This window comes from Ptychodera flava, chromosome 21, assembly GCF_041260155.1.
Source record: "Ptychodera flava strain L36383 chromosome 21, AS_Pfla_20210202, whole genome shotgun sequence".
NCBI classification, from domain to species: domain Eukaryota; kingdom Metazoa; phylum Hemichordata; class Enteropneusta; family Ptychoderidae; genus Ptychodera; species Ptychodera flava.
The window spans coordinates 21062776-21089600 of NC_091948.1; the positions used below are offsets into that span (position 1 = coordinate 21062776).

The 26825-nt window shown below is 36.7% G+C and overlaps 1 protein-coding gene across 4 annotated transcripts; it reads left to right on the plus strand.

Annotated features, from left to right (window-relative positions):
* The first annotated feature begins 2981 nt into the window (after positions 1-2981).
* Positions 2982-26825, plus strand: LOC139121727 (kelch-like protein 24). 4 transcript variants are annotated; one of them, XM_070686853.1, is made up of 4 exons: positions 2982-3104; positions 8782-8933; positions 19712-20993; positions 21596-26825. In XM_070686853.1, exons 3-4 carry the CDS (start codon positions 19752-19754, stop codon positions 22079-22081), a joined length of 1728 nt encoding a protein of 575 aa, XP_070542954.1. In that variant the 5' UTR covers positions 2982-3104; positions 8782-8933; positions 19712-19751; the 3' UTR covers positions 22082-26825. The 4 variants fall into 4 exon arrangements, with proteins under 4 accessions (XP_070542954.1, XP_070542953.1, XP_070542952.1 ...); XM_070686852.1 differs by lacking the exon at positions 8782-8933 and having other exon boundaries at positions 2988-3104; XM_070686851.1 differs by lacking the exons at positions 2982-3104; positions 8782-8933 and adding an exon at positions 12125-12311.

Sequence of the window (26825 nt, forward strand, 5' to 3'; positions counted from 1 at the left end):
GTGCCACTTTAATATGAAATGGGTTCAAATTATTAATAAGAATGAAGTTTATTAAATCGGTGCTTGGTGGGTTTCGCTTTAAAAAAGTGAACCATTCCTGCTCTGCGCTGCGTTCAGTGGTTACCGAGGAGTGACATCGGACAATCTCAGTCCTGTGCACCCGCAACTTTCAAGTTCGATGACCTTTCAAAAGCATACCCTTTACAAAGCAAAGTCTATCGTGAATTAGTGAAAAGTTTGTATGCTATGTTCCGACGTAGACTACGAGAAGTGTATACTCTTGAAAGGTCATTGAAGGTTGCGGGTGCACAGGACTGAGATTGTCTGATGTCGCTTCTCGATAAGGCTGTGTAAAGAAAATTCTTTGTTTGCCGTCCTTGGATTTTTGAAAAACCTACTAGCCAGCCAGCAAAAAAACAAACACTAAAAAAAACACAACATAGATCAGCCCATCGCATGAAGTTTAACATACTTTCCCATCGGTTTATGGACCATAAGTATGAAAAATAATCTGTTACATTTACAATGCATTTTTTCTGGTGGTTGTATAAGTACAACAAGCATACTTAGAGTTAGGTGACTGTGTGAGTCTGAACAAAATTTCCAAAATAAACAATGGCAATAAACACTATACCAGTACATAATGTACCACACACTGTGATAGTAATCAACTGGTTGTGTTACGAAGATAGTTTGTTTGTGGGTTTATGCACTAAGTGGTCATAGGCACCAGCAAAAATATTAATTAAAATAACAAGATCTCAATTATGAATACAAAGCATATTTGCGACAAATGAAAAAAAGACGCAAATTACATATTACGAGGATGTTTGCGAAGTTTTGAAGACAACAAGAATATATTTGAATTATATGAAGAATGATGAAGGTAGTCGTCACTTAAAGGGCAGTGGTCGTCGGAACGGCGCTCAAAGGTCGCTAGGGACCCCTACGACCGATATAAACACTGTATTCAAGCTACGTTGGCGACTGATGAAAGTTAAAAATATGTCTGTCTTAAAGCCCCAAGAGCGGCAATTGTGTAATAAACCGATCTCAAAAGATCCTCCGTTTTCCGAGAACTCTCTTTGAATTAGACCCATTTACAGACTAAAAAAGTGTATAACACTGTCATAAATGTCGAAAGTGGCATGTAAATTCAAACGTTTTTACATTATTGTAGATTTCCCGCCATTTTCAAAAACTAATCATATGACAGAGAAAATAAAGATTACAACAACAAAATGTTGGTCATGGTGTGTGGTGCATTCAAGTAAATGGCATCATGCTTGTTTCTTTTATGATCATGAAAAAATAATAAGACACCACTTCAACATCCTAGCATCAAACTGTTTTTTGTACCTTTTAAATTTGATTCTTTTAAAGGAAAGCAAATGAAGATGACTATCAAAACCAAAAGTATGGTCAAATGGTCTTAGTGCCAAAAAATATGAGGCTCAGCGAAAGGTTAAAAACAAACACATAAAACGTTTTATTTCTTAAAACAGCCTTTCACAACAAATATTTCTAATATCGGAGCACAAGCTTAGGTTTAAAATATATGCAAACACGGAAAGCTTAGGCCTGCTCCAAGTCTGGGGGCATACTAAATATGAAACCAGAATAGCTTGAACTGGATTAGCCCGTTTTATAAAGGTTTTCGTTTTCAGCTAGATCTAACTAGCAAACAACATTGTTAGAATCTGCCGGGTAGCAACTGCAATTAACAGACGTTATCTTAGCGTTCGACCGCGGCGATTTACAAACACTTAATGCGCATATACGTTCGAGTTTTGTTCTCTAGCCTACAAAGAATCCATCGAAAGTTGATAGTTGCTGCATTTCTATTCAGAATTTTTGTTAAAAAAGCAGCTATCTGCGGTTAGCGGCTTAATTGGTACCCCCAAATAGTACCGTGAAAAATTTTGGCGTGATCTACAGAAGGGAGTTGTATTGAATGGGGAGCGGTGCAGACCGGGGATGTAGACTACGTAACACTAAAACTGGATCGCACAGTAACAAATGACGGAAACCAATCGAGCCAGTCTCGACTGATACTAGACTAAATGAAGTCTATTCATCGTATAATACAGGTATTTCTCGATATTTCGAGATACAAATAATTTTCCATGCATTCTAATGTATCTTATGATAACGCCAGTTGATCAGCATGTAAGCTTACTGGCAATGACAGTTGATGCAAAGGTACGGAAAGAAAAAGAAATTGGTTGTACACAAATAAAGACAAATGTTCAGCTCATACATTGATTTAATCTTTATTGGGGAAGCAAGTGTACAGATTGGAATATATGATACCATTTTATTCGTCTTAGTTTTTTGTGACGCTTTCTCCCATCATATGAGTTGATATTTCCTTTGCGACAGCAGTCTAAATATAGCGTGTCGTATCTAATTTTTTAGTTTTTCGTGGCAATACAAAATGCCCAAAATTTGTTTAAGGTTTGCCCCTAAGATTTTGACTTAGGGGCATGCGACCAACTGAAAATGTTAACTTTGAACCCTACATTCACTGTCGTCATGACGATCACTTTTACAGAGATATCAGTTTAAAACAAGAAAATTATCTTTACAGCAAGTCAAATTGGGCGGGTCAGCTAAATTTCCATTATCGATACTAATGATGTCAACAGAATGTTGTTGGTTGTTGTGATAGAAATTAATACGAATACGGAAATGGTGTTTATTTAAAAAAGCTCTCCTCCAAAGACGACTGACCGTTTGGGTTTTTTTTAATCTCCTCTAATGATAGCAACGGCATTTTTGGACCTTGGGCCTAAAAAAAGCGATTTGATTTCTTTTCAACTTACTTTCTCAGAATATTGAAGTATGATATATTATCATAAAACTACTTAAAGTTCTACAAAGAACTGTTATATAAAGGTTCGAAATTTGGACTAAAAATAAAAAATGTTGTCAGTGTCTCGAATACTGATACGAATACGAATACGAAAACGAATACGAAAATAACTTCAGCTTCATCCCAGATTTCTATCGGCGAAAAAAACGTCAGCACCCACCATCCAGAACGCCTGTAAATCAAGGTTTGCAAACATTGTATTGGCCACTTCTGTCAACTAATCAAGAAGGTAATGTACAGTACGTGTATAACATTGCTTTCGGGCGAATTTTCATCGCGTACAGTGACTATGCAGCGAAGGAACATGCATGGCGCACGGGTCCATTCATGAACCATTGCTCCATTTATAATAGCACATGCAGTTACAGTTTAATGTACAGTACAGGACATGAGCAATGTATAAGCTATGACACAACTGAACGTATCTCCGTTTCGGTCGTGCTGAAGACACCGTGCTTTAATATCGGCTGCACATGAGTCCCATGAGTACTTGTGTTTAATCTACTTTCATGCATGAACCTACTTCTGTGGTCAGTTCATGCATTAGACTGTCATGCTATTGCTAGCCGCTGCCGTATTCGAAACTGTCCGGAATGTAAACAACACTCCTCCCTCACTTGATTGCGAATGGTGTCTACTTTGAGCACATACTGCCTCTGGATTTGAGCCATGATTTGGGCAACAATGTATGTGCGACGATGCGCGCGGCTACGAGCTTTGTTTACGTCGATTATCGACTATAGTATTCATGTTAACGAAGCTTTAGAAATGAGGCAGCCATTGTCTGGGAAGCCAGACGCGTAAATTATAGCAACACAGACGTAATCCATATTAGCCGTGGACGTCTACACATTGTCGGGTACATCGTTTTCCGGTGTAGCGGGTGTGCTGGGTCAGAGGGTTTTATATATAATATCCTAGACCCTTGATCACTTGGATATTGACCGATTGTATTTGTAGTACAGATATATGTACGTGGTATGCAATTATTAGCCATCTGTCTGTCAGTTGTCGCCTTTTACTATTATATTTTATTATACTACATGGCCAGCGAGGTTATATTGTTCTACGCTTAACACGCGAATTAATTAAGCTTTCTACAGCCATGCGCTATTTACCACGGATGAAAAACCTTGCCATTATCAATCATACAGTGTGTGCAATCTGAGATTGCAAGATGTAAGTGCTGAGTGAATCTAATGTTGTATTGATCGTAGACAATGGAGCGGAAGAGAGCTAGCATCTTCTTATTGATTTGTCAGAATAAATTCACTCATGATTCATTTTTGATTGGCTAACAATAATAGCTGTACATCAGCTGTGCACAAACAACATTGCTCGAGTTTGACAGTCAATATCTTCATGATCTTGTACTATAGAAAGTTGTGTTGACAACTTTTCCCAGATATCTTCTCCACTTCCCAATTTGAGTCAAGATCCAATGGTAGGTGCAATTTGTGTTCACTGCAATTACTGTAGCTGATACCAAATCCGGTTCAAAAGTTTAAGGTATGAAATTATTTTCTTCATACTGTTGGTGTTTTTTTGCCAATGGCCTTATAGTGTTGGTGGTCTGACCAACAGACCTTTGTAAAATTAAACCGAAGTACAGTGTTCAAAGACCCCAGCCGTTGAAAAGTGGTCAGCAAGACAAGTGTGCACGGTCTGCATGAATTAAACTGTAAACTTGAAATGATAATTAAGCTACAAACTAGCAAATGAAAGGAGTTGCAAACCAATAATTATAACCAGTAATCCCCTACAAGCACAGGGCCATAAGGCATTATTAGTCATAACAAAAGTGTAAAAAATTATGTTATAACAGAAATGCAGAAAATAGCCGGCAGCTGGCAAAAACAACTGGCTGTCAGCAATAATTTGCTGGCTTTGAAAATTTAGTTTTAGTGAAAAATCAGGATATTTGGCACAAACTTAATGTGCACATTTACTACTTGTAACCGCCTATACTTTTATTTTTTGCCACCTGTAACCAAAATTTTCTACATCCCTGTTATCAATAAATTTATGATCATGAATATTTTTAATAAAAAACTAACATTTCTCTCATTTTTGCGTACTTGCAAAGGTATACACAACTGCACTGGAATCATGGATGAAAATTGCAAATTCTAGCAGTTGTTGTACCAGACCCTTAGAAATATAATACATATATATATATCTATACAGCTGTAGCATTGCATAGAAATGTGTGGTCACAGTACTGCCTCAGCAATCTCCTTGAACAGTATAAATAATAGGATTGGGCCCGACTATATGCATCACAGCAGTGCACATGTGCAGGCCTTCAAGTAACAAGTTTTCTTCACTGCTGCTTCTTGATTTCCAAACTTTCAACCCGGGGAGGCAATGATAGGTGAAGCATCGAATCGATCTTGTTTTATACCCTCAGCTGTGTGACATATGAAGCCTAGGCCATTGAGAAGCGATGCGTCATTGAGAATTCAGGCCATTTCAACCTTGTCACAATCTCATGAATCTGTAGTGTACATATCTGATTTGCCGTTTTGGTTCAATAGATTCAAAATGAACACATATCACACTTGTCATTGAGGGGTGCACCGATCATTAGCGTTGATTAGCTAAGGTAGGCTTTCAATGGGCCAGGCAAATCTTGGTCAAAGGTCACGAATGTAGCCAATTTGCATTGAAGTAATTTCCAGAACAGGACACGAATACAAACAGAACAAAAATAGTGGGAAATATTACCCCTAAAATTAATACTGGTATTAATGTATAATTAATAGCGCTGATCGCAAATGACGTCATATTTTCTCTCATTAATATGCAATCAGCATAAATAAATATTTACCCACATTTTCCCCATTAATGACAAAAATAAAACCTGCTAGTGTTACAATGGCTACTTAAAGTCATACTAATTCTTATAAATTTAGGGCTCATACTACAAGCTGCAACAAGAGCCACGCATACAACGACAAACTTGTCCAAATTTGTCCAAATTTTAGGCAGCTTAACTGTCTGATGTCACACGCGTACAGCTATATATTTAGTAACAAACCTAAAATCGTGATCAACTCTATTTAGCTTTAACATGTTTCTTTGCAATGGTAAGTGTGGTATTTTACATGTTGATAATTGTGTCATCAATTTGGATTTTTGCTGATTTTTTCAGGAGCTTTAGTAACAACACACATACCGATGTGACAATACCTTCATTCTACGCGCATAATGCTCCGTAATAGAACCTTTGAATGAAACCTTTTATCAGATACAATCATCCCGTGAATTTGGATTTTTCCAGTTAAGATGAGGTTAGCTATACATTCATGCAGCTTTCTATAGATAACATTTCAAGAGTTATCCACACAAACTGAAATTTATTTAATCTGAAGAAAAGTGTCATACCAATGTAAAGACATGGCTTTGGCATTCATATAGGGTTCATATATAATTTGTTTGTTACTAAAATGTTCAGATGTGAAAATTGTTGACATTCAAATTTCGCTACAAGAGCATTGATCAGTTCCATTCCAGCAGGTGCCAGCAGTCACAATTTCAAGGCAGCATCCACGAAGGCTTCAGAGCATGTTCTGACAATTTGTAGCATTGGAGATGGCTTAACGCTGGCAGCACATTCAAATAACTGCTGCCCTTGGCTGTAGGGCACCCATAAATCAAAAAGTTACAGCTTACATTTAAGTTTTTATGATGGGGCATGTACCTACTAGTACTTGTCCATGTGATGTTCCAATTACAGATTGTGGCACTTTGCTTTGTCTTTTTTGACCTTCATCATTCAATCAAATCACCTAAATCATGACACCTTTTGTCTGCACTTTGCCTTCTACTTAATATCGTAACTTCAATGATGTGTTCAGGATCAGTGTCAGCTTCACTTCTGTGTCTGAAAGCTTTTTGTAAGTTTTAAACCTGTGTGTTCAAATTTGTCTTTTTGGAGAAAAAGGTCAAAATAAAAAGGCCAGAAAAAAAGCTAGTAACTCTTTTGAGTGCTGTAATTTTTCCCTACAAACTTGTAGTGCAACATATTACCAATTTTATAAATTTGTCTGTGATTACTTTGATTATAGTCAGACTTTCCTCAAGTTGGTGGGAGAGGCTCGTAAATATCAAAACAGAGTAAAGTGAAGGAATAAATTTCAGTAGACTGCATGTTGATGGTGGCATATTCAAGTTGCAAAGGATTGTGGGTTTTGCAGAGCAGCAAATGCTAACTCCCACCCTCACCATCAGGTATAGGCCAAACCTTCTGGTGATTGTGGGCACGTTTACATGCTAGAGCTGGATCCTGTGTACATGTACATATACTAGACAATCACTAGAGGGTTTACAACTGTAGCAGTCGAGCCAAATATGTCCATCCAAATACCGAAAACAGACTTGATGATACTCACTTTCAGTGCTGATGGTAAATTTTACTCTGTGGCATTGGAGTCTGATTTTTGACAGTGCCCATGCATGTTGTCAGTGCCCTCAATAACACCCTGTGTTATAAGCTGAACTGACTAGGTCAGGTGTTGTGGCAATGGTTCAGTTGATATCCGAAAGACAGATGGAAACCTTGCCAATGGCAAAAGATCAACTGTTTAGAACCATGAAATTGACCTTGACATCACAAATAGACTGAGATGTGTCGTGTTACTGTAAGGTACATGTAGAATACGCCTCTAGGGGGACAGTTTTTCAGATTCTGAAAATTTCACGATACTTTGCTGGTCATGATCATCTGCTATATATCTTCACCATTTGTAATTTTCCAATTTCTGTTTTTATGAAAGTCAAAAATTAATCTTTTACACACAGTTTAAGAAGGGAATGCTGGCTGTTTTGCATTTCAAATATCAAATACATGTATCAGTAAATCCAAAGAAATTTGTTTCCCTAATCCCAAGTTTGCGTAGTGATGCCCAATTTTCATTCATTATCATGAAAGAGAATTTCCTTTTGCAATTAAAATTGAGCAAAAGCTTGAACTTTCACCTTTGAGGTGTGTGCTATGTATTGGAACACCGTACTGGTGTAAATTGCAAATCCCAATTGGCCCTGCATTTGAGAAAGTGTGCGTTGTAAAATTGTTAGATTGCAGTAAAACCAGATTACAATACAACCACTCCATTTCAAGATTTATATCCCCAGTGGAATGAAAGGGATTATTCCAACCAAAGCGTACCCATGACTACAAAATTGTTGTTGTGGTATGACCACACAAGTACATTGTGGGCGTTGTTTGAAATTTAAATACGCTGTTTCTAGTTTGATCACAGCTTTCCTTCATCAAATAATGAGAATACTCAAGTGGATGAGTAAAAAAACGGTGTAGAACACTGTTCTGACTCTAAATTGACTAGAAGTGACACTAAAAGGGCTTTTCCGTTGAATGTATCAGAAACAACTGCCCACTCTGTCTATTACTCAATATTTTCCCACCTACTTAAAAGCTGTTTACTTAATGAAGCCATTTTAGGGTTTTGTCACACCCTTTGAAAGTTATGTTTCTGATGGGCTTAAGTATAAATTTGTTTTTTAATGCAAAGATATATTTGAAACGCTTGAATCAGGACAACATCGCTTTCATGGTTACTCTGTCATATCATTGATGCCTGCTGCCTGTTTTCAGTGGTCTTCACTTTCTCATTGAATGGCTAAATCAAGACAGAAGGACTTGGGTCATTTAAATAGAAAAGGCGTACTTAACATCATTGGTCATGGAGGAATGTCACTTTTGTATTTATCAAACCTTTAGATGCGTGTCAGTGGACTTATTGGTCCCACCTCAAGCTGCACTAGCTTTATTGTGTGAATTCTGCAGGTGATAAACACAGCAATGTTGAAGTGTTTGTCAAATATTTGATAAAGACCAGTTAAGTTGTCCCATTGACGAAAGTGAAGTTACCTTTTACCGACAGGTCAATCATTAGTTAAACATCAGACACTGCCTTTCTGATACATGTACCGTAGCTGTCTGGTTGATGTGCAGCTAGGTTGCAGGAGGAAGATTATCCTGGTCAAAAGTTAACTGCTGGATAGAGACAGAAGAGAAATTTGGACATTTTTGCAGGTACAGTGAAACACATTTTGAATGAAAGTACACTGTATTTTTGGTTGAAAATGTTTGATATTTTTCAGCCCTTTATGGTAATTGGTTTCCTACATCTAAGCAAGGGGGACCATTGAAGTGTTTTTGTCATTTTCAAGCCTTTTCAAAAGCCAGGTGATATAATTATGGTGAGTAACGTGCTGTATGTGTGATTTGAACATATGCAGCAATTGTAAATAAATTATTACATGTCTTTATGGACTCACTGCTCTGCAATAATGCCATGTAGCACCACGTATATTCATACAATTGCATGAGCATTAATGGTTATACACTGCTGCACATCATATGTCGTATTTTTCTGCCTTCAACTTTTTTATGATCTGGGAAGTACATGTCAAAGGCAGTATCACTACAAATAAAAACAGAGAGAGGTGACCTTTTCCCACCAGGTGTTTATCCCATTCACCATAGATTTCTTAATGCAGTTTGATGTCTGAACAGCTCAATTGTTGTAATAGTTGTTCTGTTTCTACTGTGTGCAAAATGTGACTGATTCTAATGGACACCAAATCTACATTCATAAAATAAACAAACGTTGCTAAAATTGACAAACATTGCTGAGAGACCGCACCACATCACAAAAATCTTTTTTCTTATTTTTTACCACAACAAAGTCTTCTGTTAAAATTTCCACCTTTCCTACAGTGGGTAACTTACTAAATTTATTCAATATGAGTGATTGAGTTTAATCCGGTGGATGCTGTCACTGCAGTCTACCACAATGTGTTTAACTCATTTGCATAAATTGTCCCCCAAAATTTGGGACATCAGTGCAAATTTGACCAGGCTGTGCAGGTTTTTCAATAGTGTACACATACATATCTGACACACTCGATGCTTGATGATACTCAATGGCACATTGGAAAACAAGAGCCGGGGGGGGGGGGGGGGGGGGGCTAGACTGACCTGGATACCAATGTAGACATCATTTTGTCATGCATTATGTGTGTTTGTTTTAATTAATGAATGAGCACCTTTTACAGTTCTTTGTTTGCGTCAAGAGTTACCACGCTCCATAAGTTTTGTACAGTACATCTTTTTAACGATGTACAACACTCAGGTCGCACGTTATTTTAATTTAAAGACACCTTGTTTGCCCAGGCATAGATTACCCAGTCATGCACAGCAGACTTACATGTACCGTAACCATACAGGTTTTGCGGATCATATTTCAAGCATGTGGTGTACCAGTAAAGTGTAAGCACTACTTCATCAAGTCTTCCAATTGGTCAGTGATCCTCTCATATCATGAACAGTTCAAAATGAAAGTAAAGGTTATATTCCACAAGTGTTTTCTCTGATCCACACATCGATATACCTATCCTCTATTCTCAGGAATTAAAATCAAAGACTTTGTTGTTTTACAAGACTAACTCGGTTGTGTCAAAATTTTTCCCACATGGTTTCCTATCCTACGGTTCATCTATCGTCTGACAGCACATATTCATTCAATTGATGATATCATGAACATAAAACTTGTGCATTCACAGGGATGATGAGACGGCATTGATGATGACCAAAAAAAAGCTGTTTTTCTTATTGGCTACACACTCTATTCAGGTGTGTTGGCATAACCAAAAGCTTCCACTCATCTCATTATACCTTTGTGCGCCTAATCAGGTTTGGTACGTTTGATTTGCATGTGAAATGTGCCCTGATCAGGCAAGTTTAGGTTCACTGACCGACACAGTGGATTCATCAGGTTGTGTTTATTGTTATTTGTCCATGAGAATACTAACAATGTATTGTTCCCATCCCTTCCCCATCAAACAGTAAAAGAGGTTCAGTGTTGAAGGTCAAAAGTGAAAAAAACTTTGTCAGACTGCTTTGTATTTTACATCTGAAAGCTTCATAAGCTGTATCTTTTGGCTATTTTTTCAGAATTTTTGTTTTGTGGTTTCCCTACGCTTTCTGCATTGAATCCCTAAGGCCAATCACTTGCAACTTTTTTGGATTTTTTTTCATGATTCTACTTCCAAACTGAAATCATAAACTGTTCATCCTGATGGATGAGTAATCCAAGCATCATAATCATGGATTTGGATTTTTTGCATGCATTTTTGAGACACAGCAAATTCAAATATGGCTGCCTTAGGCCTTGTGCAGATATACTAAAAAAATGGTGGACATGGTGCATATACATTGTACACAGTTGAATCCTCACAGTTATAGTGACACTGCGTCATCAGCCATTATGCTCTGAATGTCCTCCCATAGGAAGCTATTGTATTCTGTGTAAGCAATGTCCAGCTTTGGAAAATAACAGGAAATTTTCAATGACGTGAAAACTCTTAACTTTACTTATCCATCCTGTCACAAATGAATGCTATTGTAAAGCAGTAAACAGATATTGTTTAATGGAAGGAATTCAAGGAATATGTGGCAATATTGCCTGACAGTTAGATGTCAACAAGGTACAAAGAGATAACAAGTGGGCCTTTAACACATTTCTCAAAATAGTGTGAGATTCAAATTGTCCCTCAGAGTAGGGCACTTCTGTCATTGAGATGTAAGTACTATGAAGACCAACTTAATTCAGTTGTATTTCAATAGACTTCACATAGTTATTGATACAGCGTCTGACCTTTTCAGACACGGATCCACGGCTTTTCCAACTGATCCTGGCGATTCTGTCATGGCAGTTAAACTTAAACCACGTTTAGAATTGACTTTGTTGAATGGGGCAGAGTAAAATTAACTGTGGCCATAACTTTTTATTACCACTGTTCATGGTCCCAGCATACATGTATATATTGAAAGCAAAGATTTATGCATGGTTCAAAACTCAGGGTTAGTTGTATGCATCAAATTTTGTGTTGAGTCACTCAGAATAACTTTGAATTATAACGAAAAAACTGCTCAGCCTTGAACACAGCCCTCTATGACAAATTCAAGCTATAAAAATGGACCTATTTTACATCACATTCAGTTCGAGGCTTTGGTCTTCATATTGGTGAAGAGCCATAATGGCCTTCTGATATCGCCACAATAGGACTGCCTGAAAGTGGCCCTTCGTATGCAAATTTCAAATTTGATTGCTCTATACTACTCTAATAAATGCATCCAATCCCAAAATAAGTTTTGATTCAGAAGCTGCACTGAATTCAGCGCTGCAACACATAATCTTTTCAACATACAGAGCTGAGGCACACCTTAAACGGTGTTCATCATCAGTTGCAAACAGCGTACATACTGGCCGATTCAGGTTGTGTGTTTGTAGGTCGATCTTCACACCTGTGACTTTGTCTTGACCTGCACGATCACAGACTTCTTGTTGAAAGAACCAATGACGACCATACATGCAAAGAAGCAGTATTCTTTCATCGGTAAATTACGGTAAATGTCACACTTCTTTTGAACAAATTTTGTCATTCCTTAAATGTACGGTACACTTGTGTGTAGTAATGTTTGTACAACCCAAACATACGCCTTTAGAAAGTGATTAAAAAAAAAAGGTGGGTAATTTTGCTGTAAAGAATGATTTAGACACCAAAATTTAATCACGTTTTGAAATTTGAGATTTTATCAAAGATTATCATTCTATTTTTGCATTTTGATGAAGTATACAAACAAAACGTATGTCTTGTCAAAGCCTCATCAACAATTGAAAAAAGGGGATCTACAGGGAGGAAACTCTACACATGTTGTTTTGAAAGTGGTTTTTGTGGTGGGTGCGGTCTACCATTATGTTGGCTTAACCCACACTCACCCTGGTTGTTGATTTGCTGTTGTTGTGTCAGATGTCTGAAATGATTCATACCTCTGTACATATATAGCTATCGAGGTCTTTTATTTGGAGTGTACTCTTGATGCCATACATGTGTCTCTATAGGAATCAGTCAAACAGTCAGAGACATATGCAAATATATACGGTATGTTTGTATAATCATATTTTTGACTTAATTACCTCTGTTAAGCATTTATTAGACAAATAATACAATACAGTATATTTTATAATCTTATTTCCAATAATTTCAGTGAACCCTGTCCCTACAGTGTAGCTAGCAACTGCTTCCATTGACAGGAACAGTTTTAGGGGGAAAAAACCAAACATGCCAAACATGGTGGATGAGATTCTGTTTCATATGGAGATATATTGCCATTTTGTTAAGTTAAGGACCAATAGCGGTACCTTCTGATGATTTTTTCACTGTTTGTTTTGTGTAACAGTTGCAAGTTCTTTTTCTACCGCCAAGAGCATGTTAAACACCTACACGTACTACTTAGCTTGTCAACATAATGTTTATACTTGTAGAATGTAAGTTGTTGTTGTTTATGTTTGAATTCTAGTAGCCAGAATTGGCTTGTCAACGATAATGAAGTCTGTCCTTGTACAGGCTGAGATGGTAATCTGAACACTGTGTACAATATGCTTTGGTGACTAGCACACAAGAAACTGTACAGTAGCTGACATACGGTATAACATTCAAAATGAAAATAATTACTGTTCCGTTTGTAAAATGCAATATCTTGTTGTATTCCAATAATCCTGTTCAAATTCCAGATGCTCAACTTCCAACAGCGCGGCGCGTCGTGTACAAGTGTGGTCCTGATGAGAATTCATTCCTCAACAATGATATTTGTATTGTACACTTCTTGTGCTTGGCTGGGTCAACATCAGGGAGGAGAAATACACTTACCTCTTAGGACGAAAATAATGAAAAGTTTATCAGAAATTGCAACTCTTGTTATGAGAATTGGGGTTTTGGTGTGGTATTTGTTTGCATGGTAACATGGCAATTTTTTCTGTGTAGATGTTTAAATTATCCTTGCAGAATTGCCCCACGTGCAAAGTGGGTGCTAAGGCATAGAGAAAGAATTAGTGAAGGATATTGCCATGTTTTTCCCTTGAAACCTTTTAGAGATCCCACGTAAAAGAAAAATTATGCAAGCATTTATCATGTAATTCCAGATATGCCACAGGAACCCTATGCACAAATGATGTATAAAACTTGTCATCTGCTGCCAGTTCGCTGTGTACATTATCTTTGCGTATAGTTTCTTTCATTATTGATAATAATTGCAGAATAGATTACTCTCTTTTCTAACCTAAAATTAATCCGATATGATCACTTTGGGAGAATAATATAACTGTTATTTGTAACACAGCTGTGTCCAGCAATATGGCTTTGGGGCAGTACTTCATAATGAGAAATTATATCCCAGTATCTGAATAATCTGATCTTAGCAAATTTGCTGTGATAGTTAAATTGAAATGTAAAACCCACAAATGAAATTGCTGTGTGTACCATATAATGTAAAGATATAACCGACTGTTGCGTTGACAAATATTTTTCTTCTTTGAGTCTGTGTACTCTGTGCAGATGCATATGTGCATGTGTGCAAATTTATTAGGGGGTGTGAACAAGTGAACCTTTAAGAAAATGTAATCATTTTGTGCCTTCTTCAATCAATGTCAGCTTTCTCGGATATTGTACATGTTCATGTGATATCTTTGCTCTTGGTCAATTTGTGCCTGACTTCTCCTTTGAATTGTGACTACATACTGGTATTTCCCCATGATGGAGAGAGATCTGCCGTCTTTTAGTATTTGTTATCAAGGATTTCAATTAGGGACATACAAAAGTCGAAATCTACTAATTACATGTATGATCATGAAGCAGCCCAGTGGAAGTCACTTAAGGCGATGAAAATACAAATTTACGTTTTCTTTTTGTGACATCACATTCACACCGGTGGTTTTTACGACAGTCTCGCCTGTTGACCTAAAGGTTCAAGATACAGACTGTGAGAAACTCGGTAGGCCAACCTTTCACCAGAAGAAAATAAAAGGATATTGTGTCAAAATTACCTTGAAGAAGGGGGGTACATTAATAAAATCCCCCACCTCCCATTTTCCAATTCCAACAACTAGTTTGAAACAATATGAAAATATACGTATACCGGTAGTATAGATAATGGCATGCATGATATTAAGGATATTGATCTACCGTCCAAAGTCATTTGATGTACCTGTACCAAACGTGATGTTGTGGTGATCATAAGCTAGGGCATTAAAGTACAAGTTTGGAGATTTATCAATGGATGTATTTTTGTGATGTTTTTATAATAGGAGATGGTCAATGTGTATGAACTGTGTACATCGATTTGCATATGGGACGTGCTTCGGCGGAAATGTAATTGTTACTGTGATGTCATACAAAGCGTATTATCTACCATCATACAATAGTAGCTGTGCTAGTTTAAGGGGTTCAGCTTCAGTTCAATTTGTGTTAGACCCGGCAAACACGCTGTAGACAGTGAAGTAAAGTAAACAAGGTTTACAGCAAACTGGTGATGAATACCTGTAGCTATCAAAGGTTGATTCATTCGTCCCAGCCCCTATACATAGCCGTTCACGTAAACATGTATCCCATTGTGCCTGGTTTTCAGTCGCTGAAAAAATTCCCATTTAGGTTTGACCATTTCAAGGTCAACAGGAATGAAGATGTGTTATGCCCAAGGGGCAAGGTCATGAATTGAGAGATGACATTTACAGATTCAGTCGCGCTTGAATCTCATGAAGTTCCAGCCGCTGGCCCTTTAAAGTTTAAAGACACGTTGCTTAAAAAGCCAAGCTTGTATATGTACGTGTAACTAATATGCTCAGGTATGGATATGACATACCATTTTTGAGGACACAGCATGAGCAGAAGAAATTGAAAGAGACAATTAGTATTGTGTATATAGCCATAATTGAGGCTGTTGCAGGCTTGTTTGGTGTCTTTTCAAACTTGAAAAATAGTAAGTTGAATTTTCTGTAAAACATAACATGGGCTTTTCCTCCCGATACAAGTAGGTTGTTAGTCTCACTTTTCATACACCGCAAACCAGTGGGTTTTTTTTTTACTTCACTTTCACTGTAACACAAGTATGTCATGAAATATTGCTTTGCTCATTTGTCAAGCTTGGCAAATTTAACCTTTAGGACAGCCTTTGTTCAAGCATGTGGGAATGTAAATAACATGTATTGTGACACAATCAGAGAAGCACTTACATCAGTGAACCAGACAGTGTAGCCTAGTATTATTATCGTTTTAGTTAGCCCTGGAAACAACTTTTTATTTTGATTACTGGTCACGTAAATACATGTAGGGTACACGTACCTTTGGGCCAGGGCAATTACTCAGCAAAATTTGTGAGTGGAAGATTTCCTATTAAGTTAAGTGGTCCATTGTTTACATGCTTATTTCTGAGACAGACATCATGGGTGAATATGGACCAGCAAGATTTTGTCATTGGAATGAATGTTTACAAACAGCCATAAACATACCTTTAAAGAAAGCGTTGTGAACCACTGACAAAATATCAGTAGAAAACCAAATTTTGTACCATAAAAATATATCAGGATGGTTAGATTCTACAGTGACTATCAGAAGACTTTTAACTATTCAATTTTAGACTCAATATACCATACATTGTAGCTGCTGTAAGACTGAACTATCTCTTAGCAGCTTTTGATAAAGTGAAAAAGCTATGGAATTTTTAAAAATAGAAATGGCTTCACAATCCATAAATATTATTATATCATACCAGTATATTGATGGTGCAAATGCAGTGATCTGATTGGTCGAGAGCGAAAAGAACCATGGTATATTCGCGATACACCACTGGTGGCACATGCATGAGCTCACGGCAAAAGTCAAATTCCTTTTTTTTTGACATTCCATGCCAGAATTTCAATATATTGTTATGATATAATAGCAATAAATCACACCCAGCGAAAGTATACCACTTGATTTTGACCAGTTCACTTCATATATGCACTCGCTCTCGCTCATGCATATATGTCATGAACTTGTCAAAATCTCGTGGTATACCATCGCTGGGTGTGCTTTATTGCTTAAATATACAATCATGTATTGTGGAATAATGGATATATACATTTACAGCTTTTACATTTTTAACTACCTCATATGCCGTATATATACATAAGTCCTTACTTCTGAAGGGATCTAGGCTATGTGAGAGTGTAAAGATTGAGGATAAAATTAATCCTGCCGGTATATTTGTCCATTGTTTACATGTATAATGTGTCATGCCTGCGTGACTTTTAATGTACATGTACATGTATTAAACCTCCAATAATCCCCACTGATATATGCCTAAAATATAACAGTAAGCACATACATGTATAAGTAGCATTCACCGAATAATAATGTCAGTACAATATATGTGATCTTTATGTTTAGCATAAGATTGTCTGTACTCACCAGGTTGTTTAAATATCAATAATTTTAAATTTTATATCCATATTTTGAAAGTAGCACCAGAGGGAATTTTCTGTTGACGGTCAGTTACTATAGCTACACTATACCTTTGACGTCTTCAAATTCAGAAACGCTTTGCACAATTGCATGTCACCAATTATCCTGGTGAGGCTAATAAGTTAGCCAAACATTCAGTCCTGGATTGTATTTTGGTTGGAAATCAGTTCAATTATCACCGATCAGAAAATTAAGTTTGTTGAGGTTTTGTATAATGAATGAAATTTTCATGATTATTGTGAGCTTTGCTATTATTCCTTTCATGAACTGGAATGGTGTGCAAAGGTAATTACAAAACCAGCTGGGTATTCAATATTGTCAGTGAAAGTAAATTGTGATTTGATGATACAGCCAATCATTTGACGTCACTGCGGTTCTCTGAGGCTCGACAAAATGAGTCTTATAACCTCATGGTCTGGGCAGATTTTTCACAATTCAAGTAGCTTTAATTCAAAATACCTGGGACATGTATGTGCGTTTAAATTATACATTATACACAGTACTATGGACGTTGCTTATACTTTGATTAGGAAAGGAATGTGTCTGTAATAACCAATGTAATTATCGGTGGTTCAATATTTGTTAACATGAAATTTCTAAGCACTTTTAATGAGATATTTAATGTCACTCTTTGAACGCACTATGGTGATCAATGCAAACTGTTTCATTACGCAAAAGCACGGTGTAATAAGCAATGCTGATTATGTGTGAGATTTCCCAGGAATGTGAAGAAAAAAACCTTCCATTCATAGTTGACAATTGCCATGGAAATGGAGAGTTTAAGGAGCAACAAAACATGAGATAATACTTTTTTGAACAAGTTCACACTCAATGAGTGATCAACAAAATATGTTTGCATTCAGAAAGGAATTACCGGTAGGCTTTCAACAGTCTGGCTCAGTTTATACATGTATTGAAACAGACTGCTAAGGACACTTTGTCTTCCTTTCGTAAAAATGGTGAGATTTGACATTATAGGTTTTTTTAATTGAACAATATAATTCACAGGTGTTTATGTGTGTGTGTATGAAATTGCCAAAACCGGTAGCAAAACTCAGCAAAACCCCGGGCAAAAACTAGCACTCAAGTCAGTATATTTTCAATCAGTGGCCTCAGAAATTAAAGTGAAAATACAGTGTTCACTTCATCAGCAGTCAGTAATGCATCTGGTTGACCATTCCTAGAAATTTCAAAAATAACGGTTTTGTTGAGATCAGACATCTTGAATCATGTAGTAGACATACATTTCCTCGGGATGATCAATTTCCTGTTCAAGCTCCAATTTTAAATTCTTTTTGAGCTCTGATTTATGGTTGGGCTGGACAAGATTTTACATTGCCAAATTTACATGTAAGGTACCTGGGATAAAAAAAGGTGGCTCAATACCAGTATTGCTACCTGATCATACTTGTAAATCAAAGCAATAGACATCCCAGCACCAGCCGAGGTTTCTAGATTTAGATTAATTGTTATTTTGACCTGGCTGCATATCATTCTGCAGGTTCTAATAGGATTCACTCATCCAGACATACATGAATACACAATAGAACCTTGAAAAAAAGACAGAGCGTAAACACTATGAATATACCAAGTCCAGTATTGACATGTAAATACTGTGATTAAGTATGCTAAGCAGATTATTTATCACACATGATGCCTTTAGGCACAGAATACTGGCTGTGATAGAAATCCGAGTGAAATACTCTGTGAATACTAGCCGTTGATAAAATTTCACCAGAATGGAACAGTGTGTTTCAGCGTCTGTTATCATGAGAATTGTATTAAATTTGAGAGTCAATTGTCAATGCGAAATGTCTTCCATACACATCACTTCTGTGCATGAATCTGACATTTATCAAATCAGATAATGTTTATCTCAATTATAATGTTTACAAGCATGCTGGTATGTATGTATTAATATTTCATCAAAGGTCATATTATTTTAATTTCATCACAGGTTACAATTTTAATCATCCTGTTACATAACCATATAGGCACCACATTTTGTCAGTGTTCGCATTTCATTAATTTTGCAGATATAGTTAGGCTTGCTAACTGTAATATCTGCCAATCGACAGTCTGTCATTTCACAGATAATTTTCATTAAGACCCACCAAGATGTAGTGTGTGAGATGCAGCTTACCGGTCACTGTTGAAATTGTGATATTTAAGCCACAAAGGCTATTTTCGTCGGACCATTCATGTACATTGTTTATGTCTTCTCTTGATAATGCTGAATGTAAGCGATATATCGTACATGGACGTAGTATATTGCATTGCATGAATTGTCATGCACTATGTGGCATAAGATTTTTCCAAAACTACTATTCAAAAGACAGCAAAATCACAGGTAAAAGATTCATTCGATTCTGAGCTGATTTCATCCTCTATATTACCAAAGGTTGATCGCATTTTATATTTCTAGCATTCTTCTAACATACAAGCTATTTTTGTTTTGATTGCATACAGTTTCAAAGGCAGTGATGATGACAGGGTGACAGCTTTCAGAATGTCGTCGCTACTGGGGCCTCTGCCGCTGCCCCTGACACAGGGACAGCCAACTGCAGCTCTCAAACCCAACAATTATGATTTCCGGGAGGCATCGCATGTGGCAGATGTGTTGCAGGAGATGTACGAAATGAGAGCCCAGAAGCTATTTACGGATGTCACGCTTTGCGTGGAAAATCGTGACTTTCACTGTCATCGCAACGTCCTTGCCGCAACCAGTCGGTATTTCCTGTCCATGTTTTCAGCAGACTTAAGAGAAAGACGGGAAGACAAAATTACAATCCAGAATGTCAAAGCTGAGAGTATGAGTCTAATCCTGGAATTCGCGTACACCTCCAGAGTCACGATAACGGAACAGAACGTCCAGTCACTCCTGGAAGCTTCCGATCTTTTCCAAATCATTCCCATCAGAGACGCGTGTGCTGATTTCCTTGAAAGGCAGCTGGACACACACAACTGTCTGGGAATCTACTTCTTTGCAGACAGACACTCCTGCACTGACCTCTGTGAGAGAGCCTGGCATTTCGCATTGGAAAACTTTCCCCAAGTCTGCAAGCACAATGAGATACTGCTTCTGCAGAAGGACTACCTGCTCAAGTATCTGTCTTGCGATGAGCTTCACATTGAGAGAGAGGAGGCGGTGTTCGAGACAATGGTACGCTGGATATCCCATAATCCCACAAAGAGAGAACAGTTTTTGCCAGATCTCCTCGAGCAACTCCGCATAAATCTGCTTTCATCAAAATTTCTTCTTGAAGTTATCCTTCAGAACACATACGTTATGAAATCGGATGTTTTTGATAAATTCATGGCGGCCACAAAGAAGTACCGGACTCTCAAGAGTGATTTGATAACGCCGACAAAAACCAGTGCGAGACTGCAGAGCAATGTTGTCATCGTCGGTGGTGTCGGAATCGGCAATAGCAAAATTGCCGACGTGACTTGTTATGAACCGGCCCTGCAGAAGTGGTCGACCCAGACCAAACTACCCAAGAATAGTGACAGTGCGTATAGCGTCACGTCCCTTGGCAATGACATTTACGTCACGGGCCTGCAAGGTAAGGTCTCTATGTACAGCATCAAACGAAACAAGTGGTTCGAGTCGGCACCAATGAATCAGCCCAGGCATCGCCACGCATCAACCTCCCTCAATGGTTATGTGTACGTAGCTGGTGGATATGACGGAGCGTCTCGGCTCACAAGTGTTGAGAGATTTGATCCAAAAAATAACAAGTGGGAAGAGGTAAAGTTATTTTATTTCAAAATTTCAGGTTACACTCAAAGTCAATTTTTTAAGTGGCCAAGCTGTTTGCAACTTTCTTCAGGACTTTTTAATGCTAATGCTCTGAGAATTTCAATGTTCATGTTGTGTGACATGTGTAGACACAGAACAGAACACTTTTTGTCTCTGAGTGTGAACATGTTCACCTTGTATGTATGATATACCGTAGAAATTGTACTATGTGCTCCAAGAAAATTTCCCTGAAGTTCTTGAGACATGTAATACCGGTATGTATTGATAAATGCTACATGTACCGTACATGTGTGCAATACAAGTTGTATTGATATAAGCAAACATCACTGCTTATCAAAGAGACATGGACCAGATAACATGCCCTTGGTGTTAAAGAGTCACTTTTAAGGATGGTATTTAAGCAAGAACCTTTCTCAAGAGTTATAATCCCATTCCCTTTACAAGTGTTTCCTTGGAATATTGATGCATTTATATCATGGGACTGAATGTCAACACTACTGTTGTTCTGAAATATAATCTACTCCAATCTGAAAAACCACTCATTCATAATACAATGTAGACTGAACGTTTTCTCCATTTCCATACTGTAGGTAAAGCCACTCTTAGAAGCTGTGAGTTCACCAGCAATCGTAACCTGTTGTGGCAAGGTTTATGTACTGGGAGGGTCAGTATCAAATGAGGCGACAACCGATAAAGTGCAGTGTTACGATCCACGTACAGACATGTGGACGTACGTGGTGTCTATGCCGCACAACCTGTCCTGCATCTCAGCTGTGGTCCTAAAAGGATTAATCTATGTTGTGGGTTGTGTCTCAACCATCGTGCATTGTTACAATCCAGACAGTGACAGCTGGCGTCAGATCGAGAGCATGCATCACAAGCGGGCGAGCTGCGCTGCCACTGTGTGTAACGGTAAACTGTACGTGACTGGGGGCGAGAGTCAACCCAATTCACCCATTGACAGCATGGAGTGTTACGATCCCACTACAGATTGTTGGACCATCTTGCCGAGCCTGCCTTACCCTGTTAAGTTACAAGGGTGTGTGACCATCAGCAAGAGGACAACTTCACTTTGATTTTCATGGTCATTGAAAGATAACAACGCCATGAGAATCAATAGTTACACTCAGATGTACTGAGTACCTATCAGCTGAGTCAATACCAATTAGTGTATAACAAATTTTATACAGTGCAGGTCAGTTCAGTGGGATCTTTGATATGGTGAATATTTTTGTCCAGGCAATAAATTGATGACTCTTGATCGTAGACCCTTTGTACATGTATGCTCAATTACCATAATTTGTCCATTTTTTGCATAACAACAAAACTTTGCCATCATTTGCCGAATGTTATTGTCAAATGTTGCATCTCCTCAGAGGTAACAAATTTATATGCATAAACACACAGCATTTGAGTTATAAAAAACTCCTAGCCACTCTACCAGTATGTGCAGAGTTGATGAGTTACATTATGACTTCTTGTCAGCTTTCTACATCATGTTTTATCTAGCGCCAAGCAGTGGAGACTTTTAACTTCTGTTTTATGTGTAATTTAAGTTAAGATTGAATTGGTGTAATACATTTATAAGTGGATAAATTACAATGGTAAATGAGTTGTCTATTAGTGCAAGATGGGGGCAGATCAGTATTAATTTATGTAAATTATATTAATGAGCATTGTTTCGGTATTTAAATTTTATGCTAATGATTCTTTATCAGTGTGGAATGTTCATCTGCCCCGCATTGTGCTTTATATATGAGTTGCACAGTCTGTCAGGTTTTGTTGTCTATGACAAGCAAAAAAGTCATAAGTTGTCAGAAAAGTTGACCCTTTACAAATTTTCAAATGAAACCAAATTAAATTGAAAGTAATTGTGATATAACTGGGGGCATTATGAAAAATATGTGTATTAGGGCAGATAAACAAGATTAAAAGCTAAGTCAGGTGTTTGCTGATCAGTTAGAGAGTTACTTTTATGTAAGTCCATCTCACCTGATACGGTAGCTTTGCTCCCAGAGCACACCTATGATAGTTTGATTTCTTTGGTGTGATCAGCAACCATAGACAATTCTTATTTCAGCTTGTTGTAGTGCAATGGAGGAAAATACATCAGCAGTGTTGGGGACTGATCTTCATTTTTTTTGGAAATTACATTTTCAGGGAAAACAACTTTCCTGGCATTTTTCCAATGATGATTTTGCCAGATGACAACTCAAAATTATCATATCAGGAATTACATTTTGTATTTGTGTGTATTGTATAGGAATGGATCACCAAGTACCTCAAGACATGTGCAATTTTCATCACTTCTTTGAGAAAATTGCAGATTTCTTTGCTTGCCATTCATCTAACATTACAATACCGGTATGTTCACCTGATTTGTATTGAAAGAAAAGATATTAAAGTGCTTGCTAGGTTTTGGAAGAACATGTACACAACTGTACATATTCAAATGTTTTGTCAGATTTTAATTGACAATGTGAAAAGGGGTTGAAAATTTGAAGGTGAGAACAGACCCCTTCAAAATAATACAAAAATATGAATGGAAAGAAACTAAAAGAATCAGGACAAATTCAGGTTGACAATCATATGGTATTCAGTGTTTAAAACCAAGGCACTCAATTTTGTTTATTTTGACTAAAATAAACACTCAGAGTTACTGACAAAAGTAATTTGTCAACAAAGATGTTGTAATGCCTATTTGCAAACCATTGATACTTTACAAAGAATGGTTAGATTAATTGTAGTTAATTAAGTTGTTAGCTTCTATGCGTAATTCGTTTCAAAACAGTGTTTGTGCTGAGGTCATTCTTCAGGTTAGAGGTCATTCTTCAGGTTAGAGGTCATTCTTCAGGTTAGAGGTCATTCTTAAGGTTGGCAACACAAATTGTTCAATGAAACTCTGCTACAATTTTTGTCAAGCAGCACTCAGTAATTTGATAATGATGTTGAATTTTATAGTTTGATGGTTTATCGATACTTAGTGATTAAATTTGATTCAAAATCATCCATTCTTTTTAAAACATCTTTTCACTGCACATTAAAATCAGAACTATGTCAAATCTTGTCAAATGGATCTAATTGGATTACAGCTCAACAAAGTGTTTTATTTTTATTTATTGACTTTTCTCTCATACAAGATTTTGATTTTATTTATAAAGTTTTTTGTTCTGTAGATTTTGATTTAATTATTATTTATTTGTGTAATGAAGATTCAAATTTTAAAGAGACACTGGAAGTGCAACATTGTTATATCAAACCACCCCATAGCAACAAAATTGTTCAGGCCGAATTCACACCTCGGTCAATTTGGATATTGTCTGTGATAATTATGTTGTTTATGTCTGTATTGATAAATTCAATTTTCTCTCTTTTAGTTTGCGAAAAACGAAATATGTATGCATTCCATATATATAAAGAGTTAAATCAGAGAAAGGCAGCCATCTTAATTTTAAATATTGGTTAACTTCAAGTAATTTGCTTTCATTTTCAAAAATTGAATGTTTAGACTCGACTGGTTGTCTTGATTTGTATTATTCTTCTTAGTATTCTCTACTGTAGCAAACATCCATTTTATGCAAAATCTTCTTCTTGTGCCAAAAAAAGTTTCGGCTGATTTCAACATGGCCAATTAAAAGTAGCAATAGGTTCATCATTGCCAATCTAAATATTTTGAATTAGATAAATATGGAGATATGGTACCAAAGTCCGTGTTCAGCATCAAATTTTATTGATCACCAATGCAACCCTATCGTGAACTTATATTAATCTTCACTTCTTGTCAATAGTCAAGATGGACATGTAAATATTTGTTCAGAAACTCATCGTTTTTAAAATCATCCATTAGTGTGATGATTCTGACCATGAGATTTGAAAATCTTGACTGAGCATGCTCAGTAGCAAGCCATTCTTTCACCGATGGAATGATATGGCAGCTGCATTCACACTTGCCATGTTTCTGTCCACTTCTCTTTTCTTGTTCATGTCTCTCTAGGGAGATCTTGCAGAAGAGGCATCATCCATAACTCATGCCGGAGTGCCATCCTTAAAATTGATACCCCCACTAACAAATGGGATGACCTCAGAACGTAAAAAGTCAAAATGCCTCAAAAACAAATATCTTGTAAATAGAATATTTTCGTGTGCCAATGAAATATAATGTGTTCACGTGTTGACAGCCTTTCGCAGTCATTACTGCATGCAACAACACCCGCCATGGTAATACCCGTATCATTGACAAAGTCAATATTTTTACATGTATAACATGTATTCAATAATGAAATTTCAATACCGTATTGTACATTTCTCATGTCGCTCTTGTTTTCTTTGTAAATTTATTTTCCAACTTGTATCATTAATTCACACATTTCAACTTGATATGTACTGTTTCTATTTTTGTTATGTATAAAGGAGTATATAATTCTTTTTTCAGTATTTATTAATTTACAGATGGAGGTATTTTTTTCAAAATTTTATGCAGCTCTTTTTATGTTTTTGCAACTCTTGCCACAGTGAATTTATTACATTTTATGTTTCAAGTACTCTTGATATGCTTTTTTATTTTTACTTAATGATGCCATAATTGAATGTAAAGTTTCTGCTGTGGTTTTTTCATTGCACATTGTGTACCGGTAGTTTACAAGATTATTAAACTGTTTAACCTTCTTGTAACAGGCTCACTCTCTCACCATTTTCTAACAGTGGGTTTTGGCCAAACCATGGTCGTGAAAGGGTTAATATTTCAACCCTCTGACAAGCCGTTGGACAATGCCAAAGAAACCTGATTGATCAATTAGCTCGCTATTGATAATTTTTCATGTCTCGTCAAGATCTATAATAAATGCATTCATGTATGAACATTTTTCACTTTTGTCCTTTCATCGTTGTACCTCATTTGATTTCTATACACAAGAAATGCATTGTCATCGTTTGTAAAGAATATTTACGTTGAAAATTCAAAATTAAATCAATACTTTGCGAAAGTATATTTAGAAGTAAGTATTAAACATTGACTGTGTACTACTGTATCTGAATTGTTTTCAAGATTTGAAGTATCATTTGGACATGTAGTTGATGTATTCAAGTCCTGTATGCCATATAAATATCAAGGCAATATGATCGGCGGTATATGCATGATATTCACGTCTGTCTGTGTTGATATTGTACACATTTTTGTCAGTGTCTGTACAATTTAAACATTTCCCGGAATGAAAAAATACCATCTTGATTGTTGTCAGTGTATCAAATTGTTTACAACCACAAAAAGTCATTTTTTGTCATTCACAGACTTCAAACATTCATGTGATGTATTGAGTCAATCTCATGCAAAAAAACAAACAAACCAAAACAAACAAGAACATTTGCAGTCTTTCAAATTTTTTAGCTTATGTATTTTAGAAGTAATATTGTCTGTATAATATTGTTCTCTCTTGGTTTTGAGAAAAGTAAAATTGAGAATTTCATGTTCACCAATGTAATAAGTAATGTAGTAATATTGTAAAAATTAATTCACCTCAGTGCAATATGGTGATGTAAAAATGCAGATTACATACACAGTCTCTGTATCACAGCTTAATTTCTACAATTTCATCAAATCTTGCCAGGTTTAAACTTTTGAGCAATAACTATATGAAACAAATATCGAGATTGCAGTGCTGTAGCCAAGACTGTGTACTGCATACATGTATGAAACAACTCAGTGACAATGACATTCTAACATGTGTCTTAATTTTTTCCACAATGTAGATATCCCTGTCAAATACTGAATCGTTTAAATTACACATTTCCATAGTAATAAAGAAGTCTGATTGCATATATAAA

Bases quoted from the DNA above. Each gene is read 5' to 3' on its own strand.
- LOC139121727 (XM_070686850.1), top strand. From the start codon at position 19,540: ATGTGGCATAAGATTTTTCCAAAACTACTATTCAAAAGACAGCAAAAT. The intron at 19,593-19,711 runs GTAAAAGATTCA...GATTGCATACAG, and splicing joins AAAAGACAGCAAAATCACAG to TTTCAAAGGCAGTGATGATG. The intron at 20,994-21,595 runs GTAAAGTTATTT...TCCATACTGTAG, and splicing joins AAAATAACAAGTGGGAAGAG to GTAAAGCCACTCTTAGAAGC.